Source organism: Silurus aristotelis (assembly GCF_946808225.1).
Source record: "Silurus aristotelis genome assembly, chromosome: 1".
In the NCBI taxonomy this organism is placed as follows: domain Eukaryota; kingdom Metazoa; phylum Chordata; class Actinopteri; order Siluriformes; family Siluridae; genus Silurus; species Silurus aristotelis.
Window position 1 is genome coordinate 39,622,206 of NC_139574.1, and position 17,207 is coordinate 39,639,412.

At 42.0% G+C, this 17,207-nt stretch overlaps 3 protein-coding genes across 8 annotated transcripts in view; 1 reads left to right on the plus strand and 2 right to left on the minus strand.

Moving 5' to 3' along the window:
* The window catches only part of LOC310724844 (eukaryotic translation initiation factor 4 gamma 3-like), a 128,643-nt gene extending 120,649 nt beyond the window's left edge, over positions 1-7,994 (minus strand). The window contains exons 1-6 of the mRNA XM_083539215.1: positions 7,873-7,994; positions 7,440-7,676; positions 5,276-5,448; positions 4,888-5,013; positions 4,711-4,792; positions 4,498-4,596 (exon numbers count right to left, since the gene is read on the minus strand). Coding sequence (XP_083395341.1) covers positions 4,498-4,596; positions 4,711-4,792; positions 4,888-5,013; positions 5,276-5,448; positions 7,440-7,568 — 609 coding nt within the window. The 5' untranslated portion in view covers positions 7,569-7,676; positions 7,873-7,994. The remainder of the gene's footprint in view (positions 1-4,497; positions 4,597-4,710; positions 4,793-4,887; positions 5,014-5,275; positions 5,449-7,439; positions 7,677-7,872) is intronic.
* The window catches only part of LOC310725165 (eukaryotic translation initiation factor 4 gamma 3-like), a 250,262-nt gene that overhangs the window by 190,623 nt on the left and 42,432 nt on the right, over positions 1-17,207 (plus strand). The gene's annotated exons all lie outside the window — the stretch shown is intronic.
* LOC310731185 (uncharacterized protein) lies at positions 13,059-16,009 on the minus strand (the record flags this gene model as incomplete). Its single annotated transcript, XM_083550610.1, has 4 exons — positions 13,059-13,095; positions 13,214-13,325; positions 14,184-14,249; positions 15,589-16,009. The coding sequence occupies 4 exons, from the start codon at positions 16,007-16,009 to the stop codon at positions 13,068-13,070; spliced, it is 627 nt and encodes a 208-aa protein (XP_083406736.1). The 3' UTR covers positions 13,059-13,067.

The window sequence follows — 17,207 nt, forward strand, 5'->3', positions numbered from 1 at the left end:
TCAGTTTATTCAAATAGAAAAGATCAGATTTACATTACATGGTATTACAGAAAAGTTTTACACCACCTGGCAACCATTCTTATCATATTTAAGAGAAAGAGGAAAATAAAATCCTGTTCTCTTTGTTTAGCATTTTTGAGCTCTTCCCCTTGTCCCTGACTTCTTGGTAGATGTAGAAAGGAGAAAGGAAAACATATATCTTTGAGAGTGTTAATGTACTTAGTATTAAAGTACTAATGTATCTTTTATTTTGTTTTATTTTATTTTATTTTTTTCTTTCTCCTGTTCTTGATGCTCATATTCATGATTGTGATTGTGTGTATAATTTAGAAAGAGAGAGACCAATTTCTTGTTGTTGGACTAAATTAACCACTGTTCCATTGTCTTTCTCGCCTGAGTGTCTTTCTCTTTGAAGTGCATCAATTAAAAAGTTGGAGAGTTGGATCATAATAATAATAATAATAATAAGAAGAAGAAGCCAAGTGATTTTGAAATGTTTTGCCGGTGTCTATGATGACTGGTGGGTCCATCTAATACACAAACGCCAAGTGTTCAAGGGAAGCAAATAGAAGCAAGACTGCTTCTATGCTAGAAGAACGATAGTGTTTTGAACTTCTCAGCAAACCGGTTCATTCTCCTGCTCTACTGAAACTGCGAATGTATGCAAAAGTGCAAACAGTGACCAAGAAGCTTTTCCCTGCGGTAGTTTCTGTAGTGTAGTGGTCATCACGTTCGCCTCACACGCGAAAGGTCCCTGGTTCGACACCAGGCAGAAACAAGGTTGTGATATTGAAGCTAGTGTTACATTCTTAGGCCTGTAAACTGTGTTACTCGACAGCATTAGAGAAATGTAGAAAACTTTCTTTCATATTGTTTCTGTAGTGTAGTGCTTTAAGTGTTATTGCTGCTGTTTGAACTACAAAAATGTTCAAACAAGTTAAGTCTGTAACACACCTTTATCACATTGTCCACAACAAGAGGGGTCGCACTAGATCCACTCATGGTCAGCAATGTCTGAGATGAGAGTGAGGACTCTGGGATTGACTGAACACTTTTTTCTTCTTGGATTCAACCTCGGTGCCTCTCAGGATTTATGGAAAAGAAACACCTTTATGGAAAAAAAAAAGAGTGAGAGAAAGATTGAGAAAATGAACAACCTGAGATGGATATCAAATTGATACGTTTGATGAATCCAAAAAAGGTGTTGATAAAAACAGAATATTAGCGTTGGAGAAACTCCAGTGTTGATCGTAGTTCCACTGGGTAGTGTATGTTAAAGCAGTAATAACTGCCAAACATCAGGCAGATGGAGGAGGTGAAGGTTGTGATGTGGTCGTTGACAATCTTCTTGTCGATGCTCAACATGAATGTCTCAGCAGTGAAGCAGGAGGAACCTGGGAATAATAATAAACATAATAATTCAAACGTTTAATAACAGGGGCTTCAATGTCAGTTATATATATAATGCAGATACATGAAACAAATTGGAGGATGAACGCTGCCAATATTGGTAGTAAACAAATACAAAATGGCTTGATAAAGTAATTAATGTGCCAAATAAAAATATTACATAAAAAGGAAAGTAATTATTAAACAATAAGATTGGAAATAAAAGGGAAAATTAAATAATGGTGCTAATTTTAAAATAAAACTGAAAATGATAAATATTGATCTGTCAATGTAAAATAAAATAAGTTGGTAAAGTTTCTTTTTTGGATGCTGTATTTGGCACAATAATTAATCAAGCCATGTATTTATTTCTTATTTTATTACCAATTAAGGCAGGAACTTGAGGGATTTAAGGACGTGAGCTAAAGATAGTGAGGAGTTAATAATATTGAGAAGAGGCTCACCAGCTGTATGTAACACTTCCTTCAATTTGTTTTTCTAATGCTATACATTTTTTCAGTGAAGAAATTCAAAAAGTCGTCACTACTAAACTGTGATGGAACACATTTTTCAGATCCCTGATTTGTAGTTAATTTAGCGACTGTACTGAAAAGGAACCTGGGATTGTTTTTGTTGTTTTCTATGAGTTTGCTCAGGTGTTCAGCTCTAGCAGCTTTTAGCGCCTGTCTGTAGCTGAGCATACTGTCTTTATACGCAATTCTAAATACCTCCAATTAAGTTTTCCTCCATTTTCTCTCCAGATTACGTGCTGTTCTCTTTAGGGCATGCGTATGACTATTATACCAAGGTGCAGGTGCCTGTTCTCTAACCTTTTTTAACCGGATGGGGGCAACAGTGTCTAATGTGCTAGTGAGGATAAGGTCTATGTTGTTAGCCATTTCATCAAGATTATTAGCAGTTATGGGTTTAGTGAGGAATTGAGATAAATCAGGCAGGTTATTTATGAATCTGTCCTTAGTGGTCTGAACAATAGTCCTACCAAGTCGATAACGTGGTGAAACATGGCTAATCTGCTCTACCGGTAGTGTGTACAGTATGAGGTAATGGTCAGTGATGTCATCACTCTGAGGTAAAATATCTATATCAGTGACGTCTGCTCCGTGGGATATTATTAAGTCTAGTGTGTGGTTAAAACAGTGAGTTGGTCCGGTGACGTTTTGTTTAACCCCAAAAGAGTTTAATAAGTCGACAAATGATAATCCTAGAGCATCGTTTACATCATCTACATGAATATTAAAATCTCCTACAAGCAGCACTTTATCAAAATTGATCAAAAGGTCTGAAAGAAAATAAGCAAACTCTTGAAGAAAATCAGCGTAGGGTCCTGGGGGTCTGTACACGTTGACCAGAGCGAGTTTTCTATGCATGTCTGAAAGTACAACTTTAAGAACGAGCACTTCAAATGATTTAAAGCTGAATCCTAATCTCTGACTAACATTAAGAGAGGCACTATAAATGGTTGCTACACCTCCCCCACGACCAGTCTGACGGGGCTCATGCTTATAAACATATCCTGACGGTGTCGACTCGTTTAGACCCATATAATCACCTGGTTTAATCCAGGTCTCAGTGAGACAGAGTGCTGAGAGATTATTCTCTGTGATCATCTCATTTACAATCAGTGCTTTGGGTGCAAGTGATCTGATGTTTAAAAAACCAAACTTTACAACTTTTTGGTGTTTGTTTATCTGGCATTTTTCAGTTTTAACTGCAATAAGATTATTTCTGGATCTTGTGTATTTAATTCTTGGTTTTACTACATGAGGAATAGATACGGTTTCTATAAACTGGGCTGTGTGTGAACTTGTAACTATTTGGTTTGTTGTATAAATGTTCTCATAGACGTAAATTTCCTGATGTCTTACCAGTCAGATGGTGTGTAGTATCCTAGAGATGTTATCTGATAGCACTGCTGCTCCAACTCTGCTGGGGTGCAGGCCATCAGGGTGGAAGAACCTCGGACGCTCCCAGAAACAGTTCCAGTTATTAATAAAGAGAAGTTTGTGCTCTCGACACCATGACTGTAACCATTCATTTAGTGCAAAGAGTCTACTAAACTTCTCAGCCCCTCGCTGGTAAGTGGGAAGAGGTCCTGACACTATGATCCTCGTTGTGGGTGATGTGCTGCGTACCGTCTCCACCAGGATCCTGAAATCCCTCTTTAAGATCTCCGTTTGCCTCAGCCGGGTTTTGTTCGTTCCAGCATGAAGAACAACCGCTGCGAAGTTCTCGTTCAGGATCGCGGGTACCTGCGCAGCGACATCGAGAACACGAGCACCAGGAAAACAGCGAGTGTGCACCTTACCTTTGTCTCCGGTAGCGCGGACATGCCGGACGATGGAATCTCCAAGAATCACAGTATGACGTTCCGTCTCGCGGAGAGGGGCGAAGCGGTTCTCGGTCGAGATCTCGAAGGCCGGTGGTGGTGGCGGGGGAGACGTCCTGGACCGGGGCTTGGCTCGTGTCTTCCATGTCATGACCTGCCCCCATCCTGCTGCCACCCAAAAAGATAAATAACTAACAACAATCTGCACTTACTTTATCTTTAATACGAATTTACAGTAAATATATTTAAATATAAATACATAAATAAAATATGAAAATAAATAATAATAAATTGTAAAATTCACACAACAAACAAATTAAATACATTTTTCAGTACACACACACACACACACACACACACACACACACACACACACACACACACACACACAGCTGCATTAATACATTTAAATCGCTATCTCTCTGATCACACTTAATTCCTCCAGGATTAATTACAGGTTGGGTGACCTCTAACCTCTCGTGTGGTGCTGATGTTCCTCCTCAGAAGTCCGTCACATTTTTAAAAGCCCTCTGTAACAACCAGCCAAAAATATGCCGAGTCAAGCGATTAGATCAGACATAAACAATAGTATTTCAAAGCAATTTTCAAGCGAAATGATTTCATAAAATAACTATGCTGTCACTTTTACTCAGCTCTTCTATTATTATTACTCAAGTAGTAGAAATTCTACTGCCCACTGGATCCTGTTTGGTCCAGATCTTCCAGTGGAGTCTAAATCTAGTGTGCAGCCAACAGCTCACCTGCTCAGTAATGAAGTTGTTCCCATCCACGGTTTCAGGAAGAAAATCAGCCCAGCTCAGTTTAGAGTCCCTCCATAAGGCCTCCACTTCCTTTTGGCTCTAAAGTGAAGAAAAACACAGCAATGACTTGAACAAAAAAGAACTTTTTTCAACTAGTATGACAAAATATTTTCCTTTTTTCAGTCATATTCTATAGAAGATCTCACAGCTCACCATTTGTTTGCAGAGAAGGTTCAATATTTCTGCAAATAATATGCCGGCTCTTGCCACAGGAAGTAGTGGTTTGCTAAATTCACTGGAATTCACAAGAAATCAACAATTAAAAACAAACACCAACTTCCTTTCCAGCAAAAAATGTATATGTATAGTCTCAAATGTAACTGTAAATACATGAATAATTCTCTCAAAGAGATTCCTCCTTCCCGAAGCACAGGATTAACGAGCTCCGCTATGTACTGCCATACATAAGGAATGTCAATCGCCATATCATCTGCTATCTCGAGGGTTTCTGAGAACCTGTGTAAACAAGGATAGATAAGAAAATGGGGGGAAAGACAGCAAAAAGAAAACACAGACAAAAGTCTTAATAAAGGATTCTGATTCTCATAAAGTTCTCTAAAAAATGACCAAATGTAAACGCAAGCGTATTCATAATAATGCTACAATAACCCCATTGGGTGTAAATATGTCATCAAGCTGTGGACATCTCATGACGCAGACAGTAGTGTCTCTGGCGCCAGTGGGAGACGGAGCTGTGTGGTGCAGGAATGTCACTCACCCTTTAAAAAACTGAGATGTGGAGAGGATCCCAGCCTGCAGCAGCTGATGGAACAGATGACCCATGTGGTCACGTGTGATCTGGTTTCGCTCCAGCGTGGTCTCCACACCCACCCGAACAAAAACGTACAGCATCCCGCCCTGGTCCAGTTCCTCCACGCAATGCAAGGCCTCCTGCACACGAACCCACCACGATTATGTGACGCAGTAACACAATAATAACCGATGTGTATTCAACTAAATGTGATCATAAGACACTGCATGAGATCATTACTTTGTGATCATTTATGTGTAGAAACTCCTCGATAATGGATTTAGAGCGTTTCTTCATTTCCTCCTCTGATAGCGCAGGCTTGTTTGTAGTCGAGTCTGGCACTGTGTCGAGTTTTACTGAAACACAAGAGACATGATGTGTCATGACTAAAAATGCTCATGCATTAAACTGAATTAAGTTTCAACAACACCTACAATCACAACCTGCTTTGAATATTTTCACAACATGAACACAGGAGAGAGCTGAAAAAGGACACAGACTACATTCACTACAGACTCACCTGATGCTCCGGATGTGGCTCTAGCGCTAGTTTCTCCATTGCAGCCGTTCTTCCAGTTCAGCCGTCGTCCCCCGAAATTCCGTCCCAAATAAATCTTATTATCTGCTGGTAACTACACACAAACACAATTCAGTTTAAATAACAATGCTTCTTATAAACCTGGTAGAAAAACATGTACTTTAACAGATTGCCAGTTTTGAAGTAGAATTCCATAACATTACTTAAATTGTGTGAATTGTGTAACTCGAGTAATTCAAATACAAAAAAGCATCGAGGCAAATAACTTGGCTTAGTCCATTTAACTACACACAGAGCACCGCGTTTCCCCACGGACCATTCTTACTGATGCACCACCCGCTAAACTCTGAACAGGTAACACAGAAGACGCTGCAGAATGAAAAATGGAAGAACGGGAGGAGAAAACAGCGAGGGCTGAGGAGAAGATCCAGGCCAAAGAAAACGAAAAATGTTTCAAAAGTTTTTTATTAAAAGAGGAATGAAGCAGCTCTCCTATAGCTCTAAATCCACAAACATTTGGGGGATTTCTAACGCTTAGTTCAGGCAACTCTTAAAGGTTAATACTTTTCAACTACGTAAATCGTTTCACCAGCAGGTTTGAGTTCATCTACATCTCAAGCTTTAAATGCTGACTGAAATAGTTCAAGCTTGCATTTGAAAAGCATGTTTCTGCACATGTAAAGTCAGTACCTTGTTGATTTTAGGGATCTTGTTGGGGTCTATTGTAATGTTCATGCTCACAGTGTTCATGGTCTCATGACTCGGAAATACTGTAGAAGAAACAAGAAATAACAACAAAAAGTTGCAGTGCATTGGTTAAGTGCTGTGAAAAGAAAGGGGACTAAGCTGTAAAAAGGATTAGTCTAGAACACATATGCCCTCTATAACCTCGCCTATTCATGCCCATGGATCGTAGCTTTTCTTGAACTTTTCTTTGCTCCTCCTGCTCCTAAAATTTGGCATCCATGTGGATATTTTCAATGGTCTTCGGTCCTTCTACAACTCTCCGTGATACCCAGTTGTGCTGAAACGAGGAATCGGACACGTCATTCACTGTTTTCTTTTCATTTCATTATGTACTACTGTTAAATATAAGCACGAATGCACATCTAGTAGGCAAACAAACAAGTTCACTGACCAGGCGCAGGTCAATGACATCATGGAGCATGAAGTGAACACGTGATGAGGTTTTTTCCCTTCACAATTCCTTCCATCTTTTTAAAGTACATATCCATTTGTACCTGAAGGAGGAATAAAATTAGGCAACAATTCAGCAGTCGTGCTCCAATACCTATTCTACTGTTCCAATAGTTCCAATAGAAGTACTTTAGGAAACATGTTTAATAGAAGATATTTACAGCTCTCAGACGTGACAAGTTGTTAAAAGCAGATGTTCACTGGCTTTTCATAAACATTTCATCGGTTACACTTGGAACAGCTGTTCGAATATTAAACAACAGGAAGCACACTTTTTATGTAATATAGCTCTAGCAATTTCTCCAAGCCTCTTTGTATTGGTCTATAAATTATAAGCAAGTGCTCTGTTAACATGTGCAATGAAAATGCTCTACAATGGCGTCTTTGGTTGTTTACCTTGGCCTTCTTAAAGTCCATCTCTTTGCCGGCGGTCGTGAGGAGAATAGAGAGGCACTCGAGACTTTCCTCGTCATTTTGTTTCAGCAGTTTTACCACGCAGTTATAAATGATGGACTCGGTCAACATCCGCAACTTAAACAGCTCCCCGATGAACTTGACGTTACCCTTGGTTTTTCTGCGAGCTTTGTTTTTCGCCTCCTCCAGCTCGTCCTGAAGCCTCTCACGATTACTGTCCTCAATCGTTATAATCATTAAAACTAAAAAATACAAATATTACACATGAAGATACCATAGAAATTTTACAGAAGGACGGGTTCAAGCCTGATAACAGATTATCCACTTGAAGCTTCATTTGCAAATTCAGTAGATTTTTATTTTATTCTGTGGGAAAAATGAAGAAAAAAGCCCTCTTGAGAGAAACGATGCTTACTGAAACAGCTGCTTCCAGTTCCTGCTGTTTTTTCTCAAGGACATCGTTGCTCGTTTTGTCCTTCTCAAACTCTTACTGACACTGGTTTAGCAGCAGCATTCAAAAATTCACATTGCTTTTGGGTTTTTTGGCTATGGGCACATTTAACTAAAAATCAAAATAAGAAGAAAATTCCACAGTCAGAACACACAACATCAGCAACACACATCAGCACGACTGTATATAAATAATATCTCCATCCAACACACCGATTTATTGCACAGACAGCGAGTGTGAAATGTAAATCTTTCTGCAACGACAGTGTGCAACTGCAGAGTCATGTGCTAACCTCAGTTTTTTGTGTTTCAGGGTCCTCTGTGGAATTCCTTCTTTTCATGGAAGGCTTCCAGGCATCCTCAGCCTTCTTCATCTCCACCTCTTCATTCATAGGCACATTCAAGAGGAACTTGCAGGGTGGAGGCCGCCTCCAAATTGCATTCGGCTGCTAAAAGGGCAAACGTTATAAAGCCAAAAAAAAGAAGGCAAAATATTTGAGATATTACTGATATCATTTATATATTACTGATGATCTGTGAAACAATATTCCTTATTTGGTTTTAAATAAAGCCCCCATGTCAGGAGGCTTACCTTGTGTAGCACCACATCAGGTATGGGTGGAAGCCCCTCTGGCTTCTGCACACAATCAGGCATGAACTGGATGCTCAAAAGAAAGTTTCTACTATATTGTATCCTCTTATTCTCCATCTCTGGCTCTGAGGAAGGAACGAGCAAAAGCAGACATGAAAAGTAGTGAAAAACATGATGAAGTGTGTGAGAAAACGTTACTCATGACTCGATTACAATGAAAGTCAAAGGGCAGTTGTGGGAAAAAGGAAGGATTATGTGAGATTTTTATACGGCATTACCAAAAGATAATATTGCATATTGAAATTTAAAGATGTCTAATTCTTTTATTTGTAGAAAACGTATTTAAAAAGTACGGGTCTTATTTCTAAAAGTACGGATTTGTTCTTTCAGGCTACTTTTGTAGTCAACACCGTTTAACATGCACAACAGTTTAACAATTTGCAATACGTCTTAATTAAAACATGTTGGAAAATGCTGGACTACACGTTTAATTTAGTCACATTGTAAAAGATTTTGACCAATTAAAATCCAGTGCAGGGACAGCGACGAGCCCTTCCCCGAGCAAGATGGCGCCGGTGAGGTCGGCTGCCGTCACGACTGCTCCGGTTACGTTTTCTCTTTTTTTGTTTATTTTATACTTTTATTTAAGTAGTTACACTTCCATCTACACAAGATGGACATCATTAGATATGACAGAGAAACTCTTATATCTATTGGTGTACAATGCACTCACCTTTCGCCGTTTTTAAACCCGGACCCATGCTGGCCGAGCGAGATCCTGAGGGTGAACAAAGGACGCGACCCGTACCGGCGTCCGCGAGGGAAACGAGCCGGCGTCAGGAACAGGCTGAGGGCACGCGCACACCGCGCTCCCTTACCTAGTATCCTGTTAGCCAACGTCCAGTCACTGGAGAACAAGCTCGACGACCTCAGGGCAAGGGTCAAGTTCCAGAGAGACATTCGGGACTGCAACCTTCTCTGCTTCACCGAGACATGGCTGAACCCAGCGGTACCGGACCACGCCATCCAGCCGGCCGAGTTCTTCTCGGTTTACCGCATGGACAGAACACTGGAGTCGGGGAAGTCAAGAGGAGGTGGAGTGTGTCTGATGGTGAACAACCACTGGTGCGACAGCGCGAGCATCGTTCCTCTTTCACGCTCCTGCACACCAAATCTGGAACTACTGACCATCAAATGTCGGCCCTTCTATCTACCTCGGGAATTCAGTTGGGTCATTGTCAGTGCCGTTTATATTCCACCTCATGCGGACACGGACACTGCAGTATGGGATTTACACGAGACAATAACTCTTCACCAAACACAGCATCGGGACGCTGCGCTCATTGTGGTCGGAGATTTCAACAGTGCCAACCTCAAGCGCGCACTCCCGAACTTTCATCAGCACATCACCTGCCCTACCAGGGGCGAAAGAACACTGGACCACTGTTACACGCCATTCAAGAACAGCTACAAGGCACAATCACGTCCACCGTTTGGGAAATCGGACCATGCCGCCATCTTCCTCATGCCTGTTTACAAACAAAGGCTGAAACAGAAAGCTCCGGTTCAGAGGGAGGTCGCGTGCTGGACTGACCAATCGGTGGCCGCTCTGCAGGACGCTTTGGATGACGCAGACTGGGACATGTTCCGGCGCAGCTCTGATGACGTCAACATGTTTACGGAAGCGGTTGTGGGATTCATCGGGAAACTAGCTGATGATACAGTGCAGAAAACCACTATCAGAACGTTTCCCAACCAGAAGCCGTGGGTGGATAAAACTATCCGCGACGCTCTGAGATCCCGCTCCGCTGCCTACAACACGGGGCTCGCCACCGGGGACATGGACGAGTACAAGGCTGCGTCTTACAGTGTTCGCAGAGCGGTAAAGGAAGCAAAGCGGCGCTACGGGAGGAAACTAGAGTCATAGTTTCAACATGGTGGCTCTAGGAACCTGTGGCAGGGACTAAGAACAATAACGGACTATAAAACACCATCTTCTAAAATGGTGAATGCGGACGCTTCTCTGGCAGACGAGCTAAACACCTTTTACGCTCGTTTCGAGGCTGCAGCTAACCACGCTAGCGGCACAACCAGCGTGCACGCCGAGAGAGCCGGAGAGGTAAACACGTTTACCATCTCGGAGCATGACGTGAGGAGGGCTTTCAAGAGAGTGAATACCAGGAAGGCAGCAGGACCAGATGGCATCACAGGCCGGGTTCTGAAAGCCTGCGCTGACCAGCTAGCACTGGTGTTCACTGAGATATTCAACCTCTCACTGGAACAGTCTGTTGTCCCCTCATGTTTCAAACAGTCCACCATTGTTCCTGTCCCGAAGAAACCCCAGCCCGCCTGCCTTAACGACTACCGCCCTGTAGCCTTGACCTCAGTAGTGATGAAGTACTTCGAGAGACTGGTCAGAGACTTCATCACTGCATCACTACCAGACACACTGGACCCACTACAGTTTGCGTACCGTCAGAACCGCTCTACTGAGGACGCCATTGCTCATCTTCTCCACACCACGATGAGCCACCTGGACCAAAGAAATGGGAATTATGCAAAGATGTTGTTCGTGGACTACAGTTCAGCGTTTAACACCATAATTCCCTCCACACTCACCTCTAAGTTGGAGGTCCTGGGACTCAGCCAGCCGCTGTGTCAATGGATCTCTAACTTCCTGACAGACAGACCACAAGCCGTACGGGTGGGAAAACACACCTCATCCACCCTCACCCTCAGCACTGGCGCCCCCCAGGGTTGTGTTCTGAGACCCCTGCTTTACTCAATGTACACACATGACTGTGTGGCCACTTCCAACTCCACCACCATCAAGTTTGCTGACGACACTGTTGTGGTGGGTCTGATCTCGAACAACGACGAGACGGTCTACCTACAGGAGGTTAAAAACCTGGAGAGATGGTGCCAGGAGAACAACCTTCTCCTGAACGTCAGCAAGACTAAGGAGTTGATCGTGGACTTCAGCACAAAGCGGGAGCGGTCATACCAACCTATAAACATCAGCGGGACCCCAGTGGAGCGAGTGGACAGTTTCCGGTACCTTGGTGTTAACATCACACAGGATCTGTCTTGGTCCTGTCACACCAACACCCTGGTGAAGAAGGCCCGGCAGCGTCTGTACCATCTGAGACGCTTTAGGGACTTTAAACTTCCCTCTCAGGTGCTTAAGACTTTCTACACTTGCACCATTGAGAGCGTCCTGACGGGTAGCATCACTTCCTGGTTCGGGAACAGCACCATGCAGGACAGACGAGCCCTCCAGAGGGTGGTGCGTTCAGCTGAACGTACCATCCACACTGAGCTCCCTAACCTGCAGGACATCTATAGCACGCGGTGCAGGACCAGAGCCAGGAAGATTATGAAGGACCTCAGCCATCCCAACAATGGACTCTTTTCTCTGTTGTGTTCAGGAAAACGCTTCCGCTCCCTGAAAGCGAACACAGAGAGAATGAGGAGGAGCTTCTTCCCGCAGGCCATCCAGTGTTTAAACCAGGAAACACCCAGGATCTAGAACTGGCCCACTCTCTCCACCATCATCATCACACTTCTCTGTACATATATTCACCTTCGCACCACGTCACTTTAAAACATATCTCACCGTTCGCACCACGACACTTTAAACTCTGGACTTGCACAGCACAGTGCGCTTTTTATTTTATTCATACCACATGGACCATATTGCACCATATTGCACATGGACACTTTACGGACCTTTACACCACACCATACCGCACACGGACACTTTATGGACAACCCACCACAATTGCCTATTGTTTACATATTGTTTACATTTTTATTTTGTTTACATCTTTCACTACACACTGTTTACTGTTTATATGTATATTTGCTCATACATTATCCTTTTATATATCTATATATTTATATATCTTTATACCTTATATTCTTTTATTTTATTTTATTATATTTTATTTTATTTTATTTCAATAGCCTTTCTTATACCTTATAGTTATTTATCTGCCTCCTTTTTTTTCCCCCATCCTATTCCCTCAAGCCGGACCATCGTACAAAACATTTCATTACATGTCGTACCCTGTATGTATGTGTATGTGATGAATAAAATTTGATTTGATTTGATTTGATTTTAAACTCACCTCTCTGAGCGATCGGGAGTCGTCAGGACGAGGAGCTGTGTCTGTTTCGGCTCATCAATGGTGAATAGAGCAGAAGCTGGAACCTCTGGGGGCACGTGCACAGGCTCTGTTTTATCTGGCTTTGGTGTGACGGCTTGTGCAGGACCGGGCTCAGCTGAAGAGGTAGACTTTTCAGCGCCATCTAATGCAGCAGATTTTACTGAATATCTCTCAAGCTGTTCATCTGTAGACAACAGAGACAGTAGCAATTAAATCACAGACTAGACGAGTCAAAAATCTAAAAGAAAATTATAATTGAGGCTCATATACTCAGTAAATGAACCAGTACTGAAACAAAGAGTAAGCACACGCACCGTTTTCCTCTTCCTCTTGGTAGATGGATGTTGCTGCAGTGGAGGGACCATTGGGAATGGAGTCTGGTTGTACACGGTCTGATCATTATAGTAGAACATCCCTGCAGCCGACACTAATAAGAACAGTATCAGTTTCAATTAAAGACCAACATGTAAGCTGTGAGGATCATAACATCCTACAAGAAAACCAGGCTTTTTGTAAGGATGACTGGAAAGGCATGATCAACTTACCATTTGTTGGGGTAGTAGGTCCAGGGAGTACAGTGTAGCATGTATTGAATCCTGTGGGATGGACTGAGTACTGCTGAGGAGGCACCACATGTACTGGAGCACTGTAATAATACTGTAACACAAACAGCATATAAGTTTGGCATAAAAATCACAAAAATGCTAAAGCTATTTGAAGGTTAACGTAAACAGTATTTGAAACTTGCAGCTATAAAAGGACACACAGAGACAAATTCAAAGCACCAAGGTACACACATGACCCCTGACCTTTCCCACAACTACATCGAACAACCTCCAAGTCTCTACCTTGTCCCTGTGTGCCTCATTACATATAGCACAGTTAGGTATGGTAATGTAGGTGAAGTAATGTGGGTGAGATAAACTCAGGCAATGCAGGAGGGAAAGACAGGGCAGAGTGAGGGAGGAAGTGCAGGCCAGACAGGGGTGGGATTTTAAAGTCAGGCTAGGAAAGGTAGGTAGAACGTATTTCCTGATTAGCACACATTAGCATACAGATATCATTTTGGTCCAAACTCAGTAATGATTTCGTTCAAATAGAGTTCATAGAGTAAGTAGTTTCATTGATTTGTACAATTCTGATATACTTCATGAATAACCTTCACTCTGTTTAATCAAATCAGAGCCGTGTCCTTTTAGAGCGGTTGCCAGTTGCGCTCACATTCCTCTATATGGACATTTTGACAATCTAATTTTAGTAGTCAGTTATGTTTTATAGATCGTTCTGAACCATAATCAGGTCCCTAATAATATCGCAGATTGGGTACCACTTTTCATTCATTCCTCTTCGTTTAGTTCCCTTAAAGACAGAGTAAGTGATCAAGGGGTTTACAAAATGAGGCCGTTTGGCTGCCGTAAGTAAAATCTAAATGAACAGTGTGTTTAGGTGATGAGGAAGTGATGGGCTTTAGTTTATTCTGTGTGAAAAACAGTGTGTGTTTGAACTGTACATTACCAGCATTTGTTCTTCTGGAGAACTCGCAGTCATGTTCACCACCACAGGAACGTAGGTCCCCGAATACTGTTGATTAGAACAACGTGAAAATGTCTGTCACTACATGTGACATCATATTTAATGTTCTCTCTTATACTTGCTCAATACAGATCTAGAACATATACAGAATATATATTTGTCAATATTTAGTGTAATTGAAGAAATGAGAATGCAATATTTCTGTATGTTGTTGCAGTTTTAAAGTGAACATTCCTACTGCAGTAAACAAACGTCTGGTCTCAACAACGGCCTTCGATTCAATAGTGGACTTACAATGTTTGCATGTTACTATGACAGCATGACATTTGACTATGACGTTTCATTGGTGGATTAAAAAGATTGTTGCACCAATCAGGGATGCTACGTCACAGAGATGGTGATGGCGCGACTCTACATGAGCTCCTGTAGTGTTTCTCTGTAGAAACACACACCCGGGTTAGAGGCGAGCGCCCCCTGCTGGACTTTTGTTCGGTAAGCTTTCCAGTCTATTGATTATTGCTGTTTGTTTCTTGTCTTTCTTCTATCTTATTGTGTACAGGCCACAAATGCATCGTTTTCCATGCTAAGAGCATTCTTTTATTCGTTGATCCGTTCCCTGGATATAACTCGAAGCATTAGTGCCCCCGTATGGCACTCATCAGTATTACTGATCACTGCTAGTGATTGGAAGATGGCATCATTTCAGTGACTTGGTTCTTTAGATCATTTCGTTCCTTTGATCAGAAATAATATAAAATGGTACATTTCCAATAAGCAGATACCCATACACACGTCTACATACACGAACTCTGACATTAGTTCCAATAATGAAAATATGACAAGGCAGCTAAAGGACAAATGATGATAAACAGAATGAGTAGCTCACCCTCATCTCTTCTGGTCCGTATCGTTCATTCCTTAATCACGTGACTCCCATAATTATTGTAACAATAACATCAAGATTCAGACAAAAAAAAATAATAAAAAAAATACTCGCACAAGAGGATTCATGACATGAACCTTTTTATAAACCGAACAAAATAAAAATTCTTCCATGCAAATGCGTTAACACGATTAATGCTGTTGATAAGACCCAATACTTGAGGGACAAAATGTGCTTCCTCAAATCTCCACCTCCTCTTCACCTGGCATCCGTATCAGATCTCGAATCGGCCCATTTATCATTCCTTTCAGAAAATATACACAAAGTGCACGTCACAAAGTCGTGATTGTGAACATCACATCAGCTTAGATAACGTCTCATGTAAAAAGTCCACCGCCAAATCTTTCAATCGGACTGATTTGAATCGGAATGACAGGATCGCGGGTACCTGTGCAGCGACATCGAGAACACGAGCACCAGGAAAACAGCGAGTGTGCACCTTACTTTTGTCTCCGGTAGCGCGGACATGCCGGACGATGGAATCTCCAAGAATCACAGTATGACGTTCCGTCTCGCGGAGAGGGGCCAAGCGGTTCTCGGTCGAGATCTCGAAGGCCGGTGGTGGTGGTGGGGGAGACGTCCTCGACCGGGGCTTGGCTCGTGTCTTCCGCTGCTGCAGCATCCAGGGTCCGTGGTGCACCGGTGCCGGAGTAAACGATATCTGGGCGGGTCGCGTTGTAGGTGCGCTGTACCTGTGCAGAGAAACACGCGGGGTTGAGGTGCTGGGAGCGTTAGATTCAACCCGGGAATTTACCAGGGACGAGTGAGCGTACGCCCGGGATGTTTCCAGCGCCGCTTTCCGCTCTCGCAGCTGGGCATCGAACGAGTCCTCACCTGTGCTTAAAGGCAGACACACAGCCGGCATAGTGCTTAGAATAGCAGATAGAGTTAAGATACAGAGATGTGATAAAGTGAGAGGGAATGAACACTAGTGATAGTCAAGTTAACTAACTACAGGCACAAGACAGGAAGACAAAAACAATTTAGGATTATTAAAAGAGGAAAAAAGGAGAGATAAATAGTAAAGTTTGTTTAAAAACACAGTTAAACACAGGAAGCTACGTCACAGGAAGCCTGCAAGCAGAGAGTCTCCTTTCCACGTCATGACCTGCTCCCATCCTGCTGCCACCTAAAAAGATAAATAACTAACAACAATCTGCACTTACTTTATCTTTACAGTAAATACATTTACAAATAAATACATAAATACAATATGAAAATAAATAATAATAAATTGGCAATTCACACAACAAACAAATTAAATACATTTTTCACTACAAAGTCATTTTCCTAAAAACAGATCTTTCTTGCTTTGTTTGTTGCAAAGTCATCAATTACATCATCGTTGCAAATCTGACCAGCACTTGTATGGTTGATGTTTATGACAGCGAGGCTGCTGAGGTGCTCTTGTGACATGGTGGATCTCAGGTATCATTTGATTAGTTTCAGTTTTAAAAAGCTTCTTTCTGCTTCAGCTACAGTCACTGGAAGTGTAAGACAAAGTCTTGTGAAAAAAAAAAGCTTGTTCACATGAAAGAAAAGTGTCAATGTTTTTTTTTTGGCTTTTAAGTGTAGAAAAAGTTCAGCAAAAACATAAGTCGAGTAAAATCTCAAACCAGAGGCAAATCTCATCTAATTAAGCCACAAGATGTTTTGCATGAAAGTTGTTTTAAAAAGATTTTCACTTTTTCTATCAGTAACTACACTAATAAAGGAGAGGTAGAGGGAAGATTTGAACAATTCATAACAGCCCCCAAAATACTTATAATTCTTATTATTATTATCATAACTGCAGTAAAACAAACACACACACACACACACACACACACACACACACACACACACACACACACACACACACACACACAGCTGCATTAATACATTTAAATCACTATCTCTCTAATCACACTTAATTCCTCCAGGATTAATTACAGGTTGGGTGACCTCTAACCTCTCGTGTGATGCTGATGTTCCTCCTCAGAAGTCCGTCTGCTGTCTGAAGTCTCAGCTCCACCCTCTTCAGGTCATCAGACCTCATCAGGGCTGTCAATTAAACACAACCT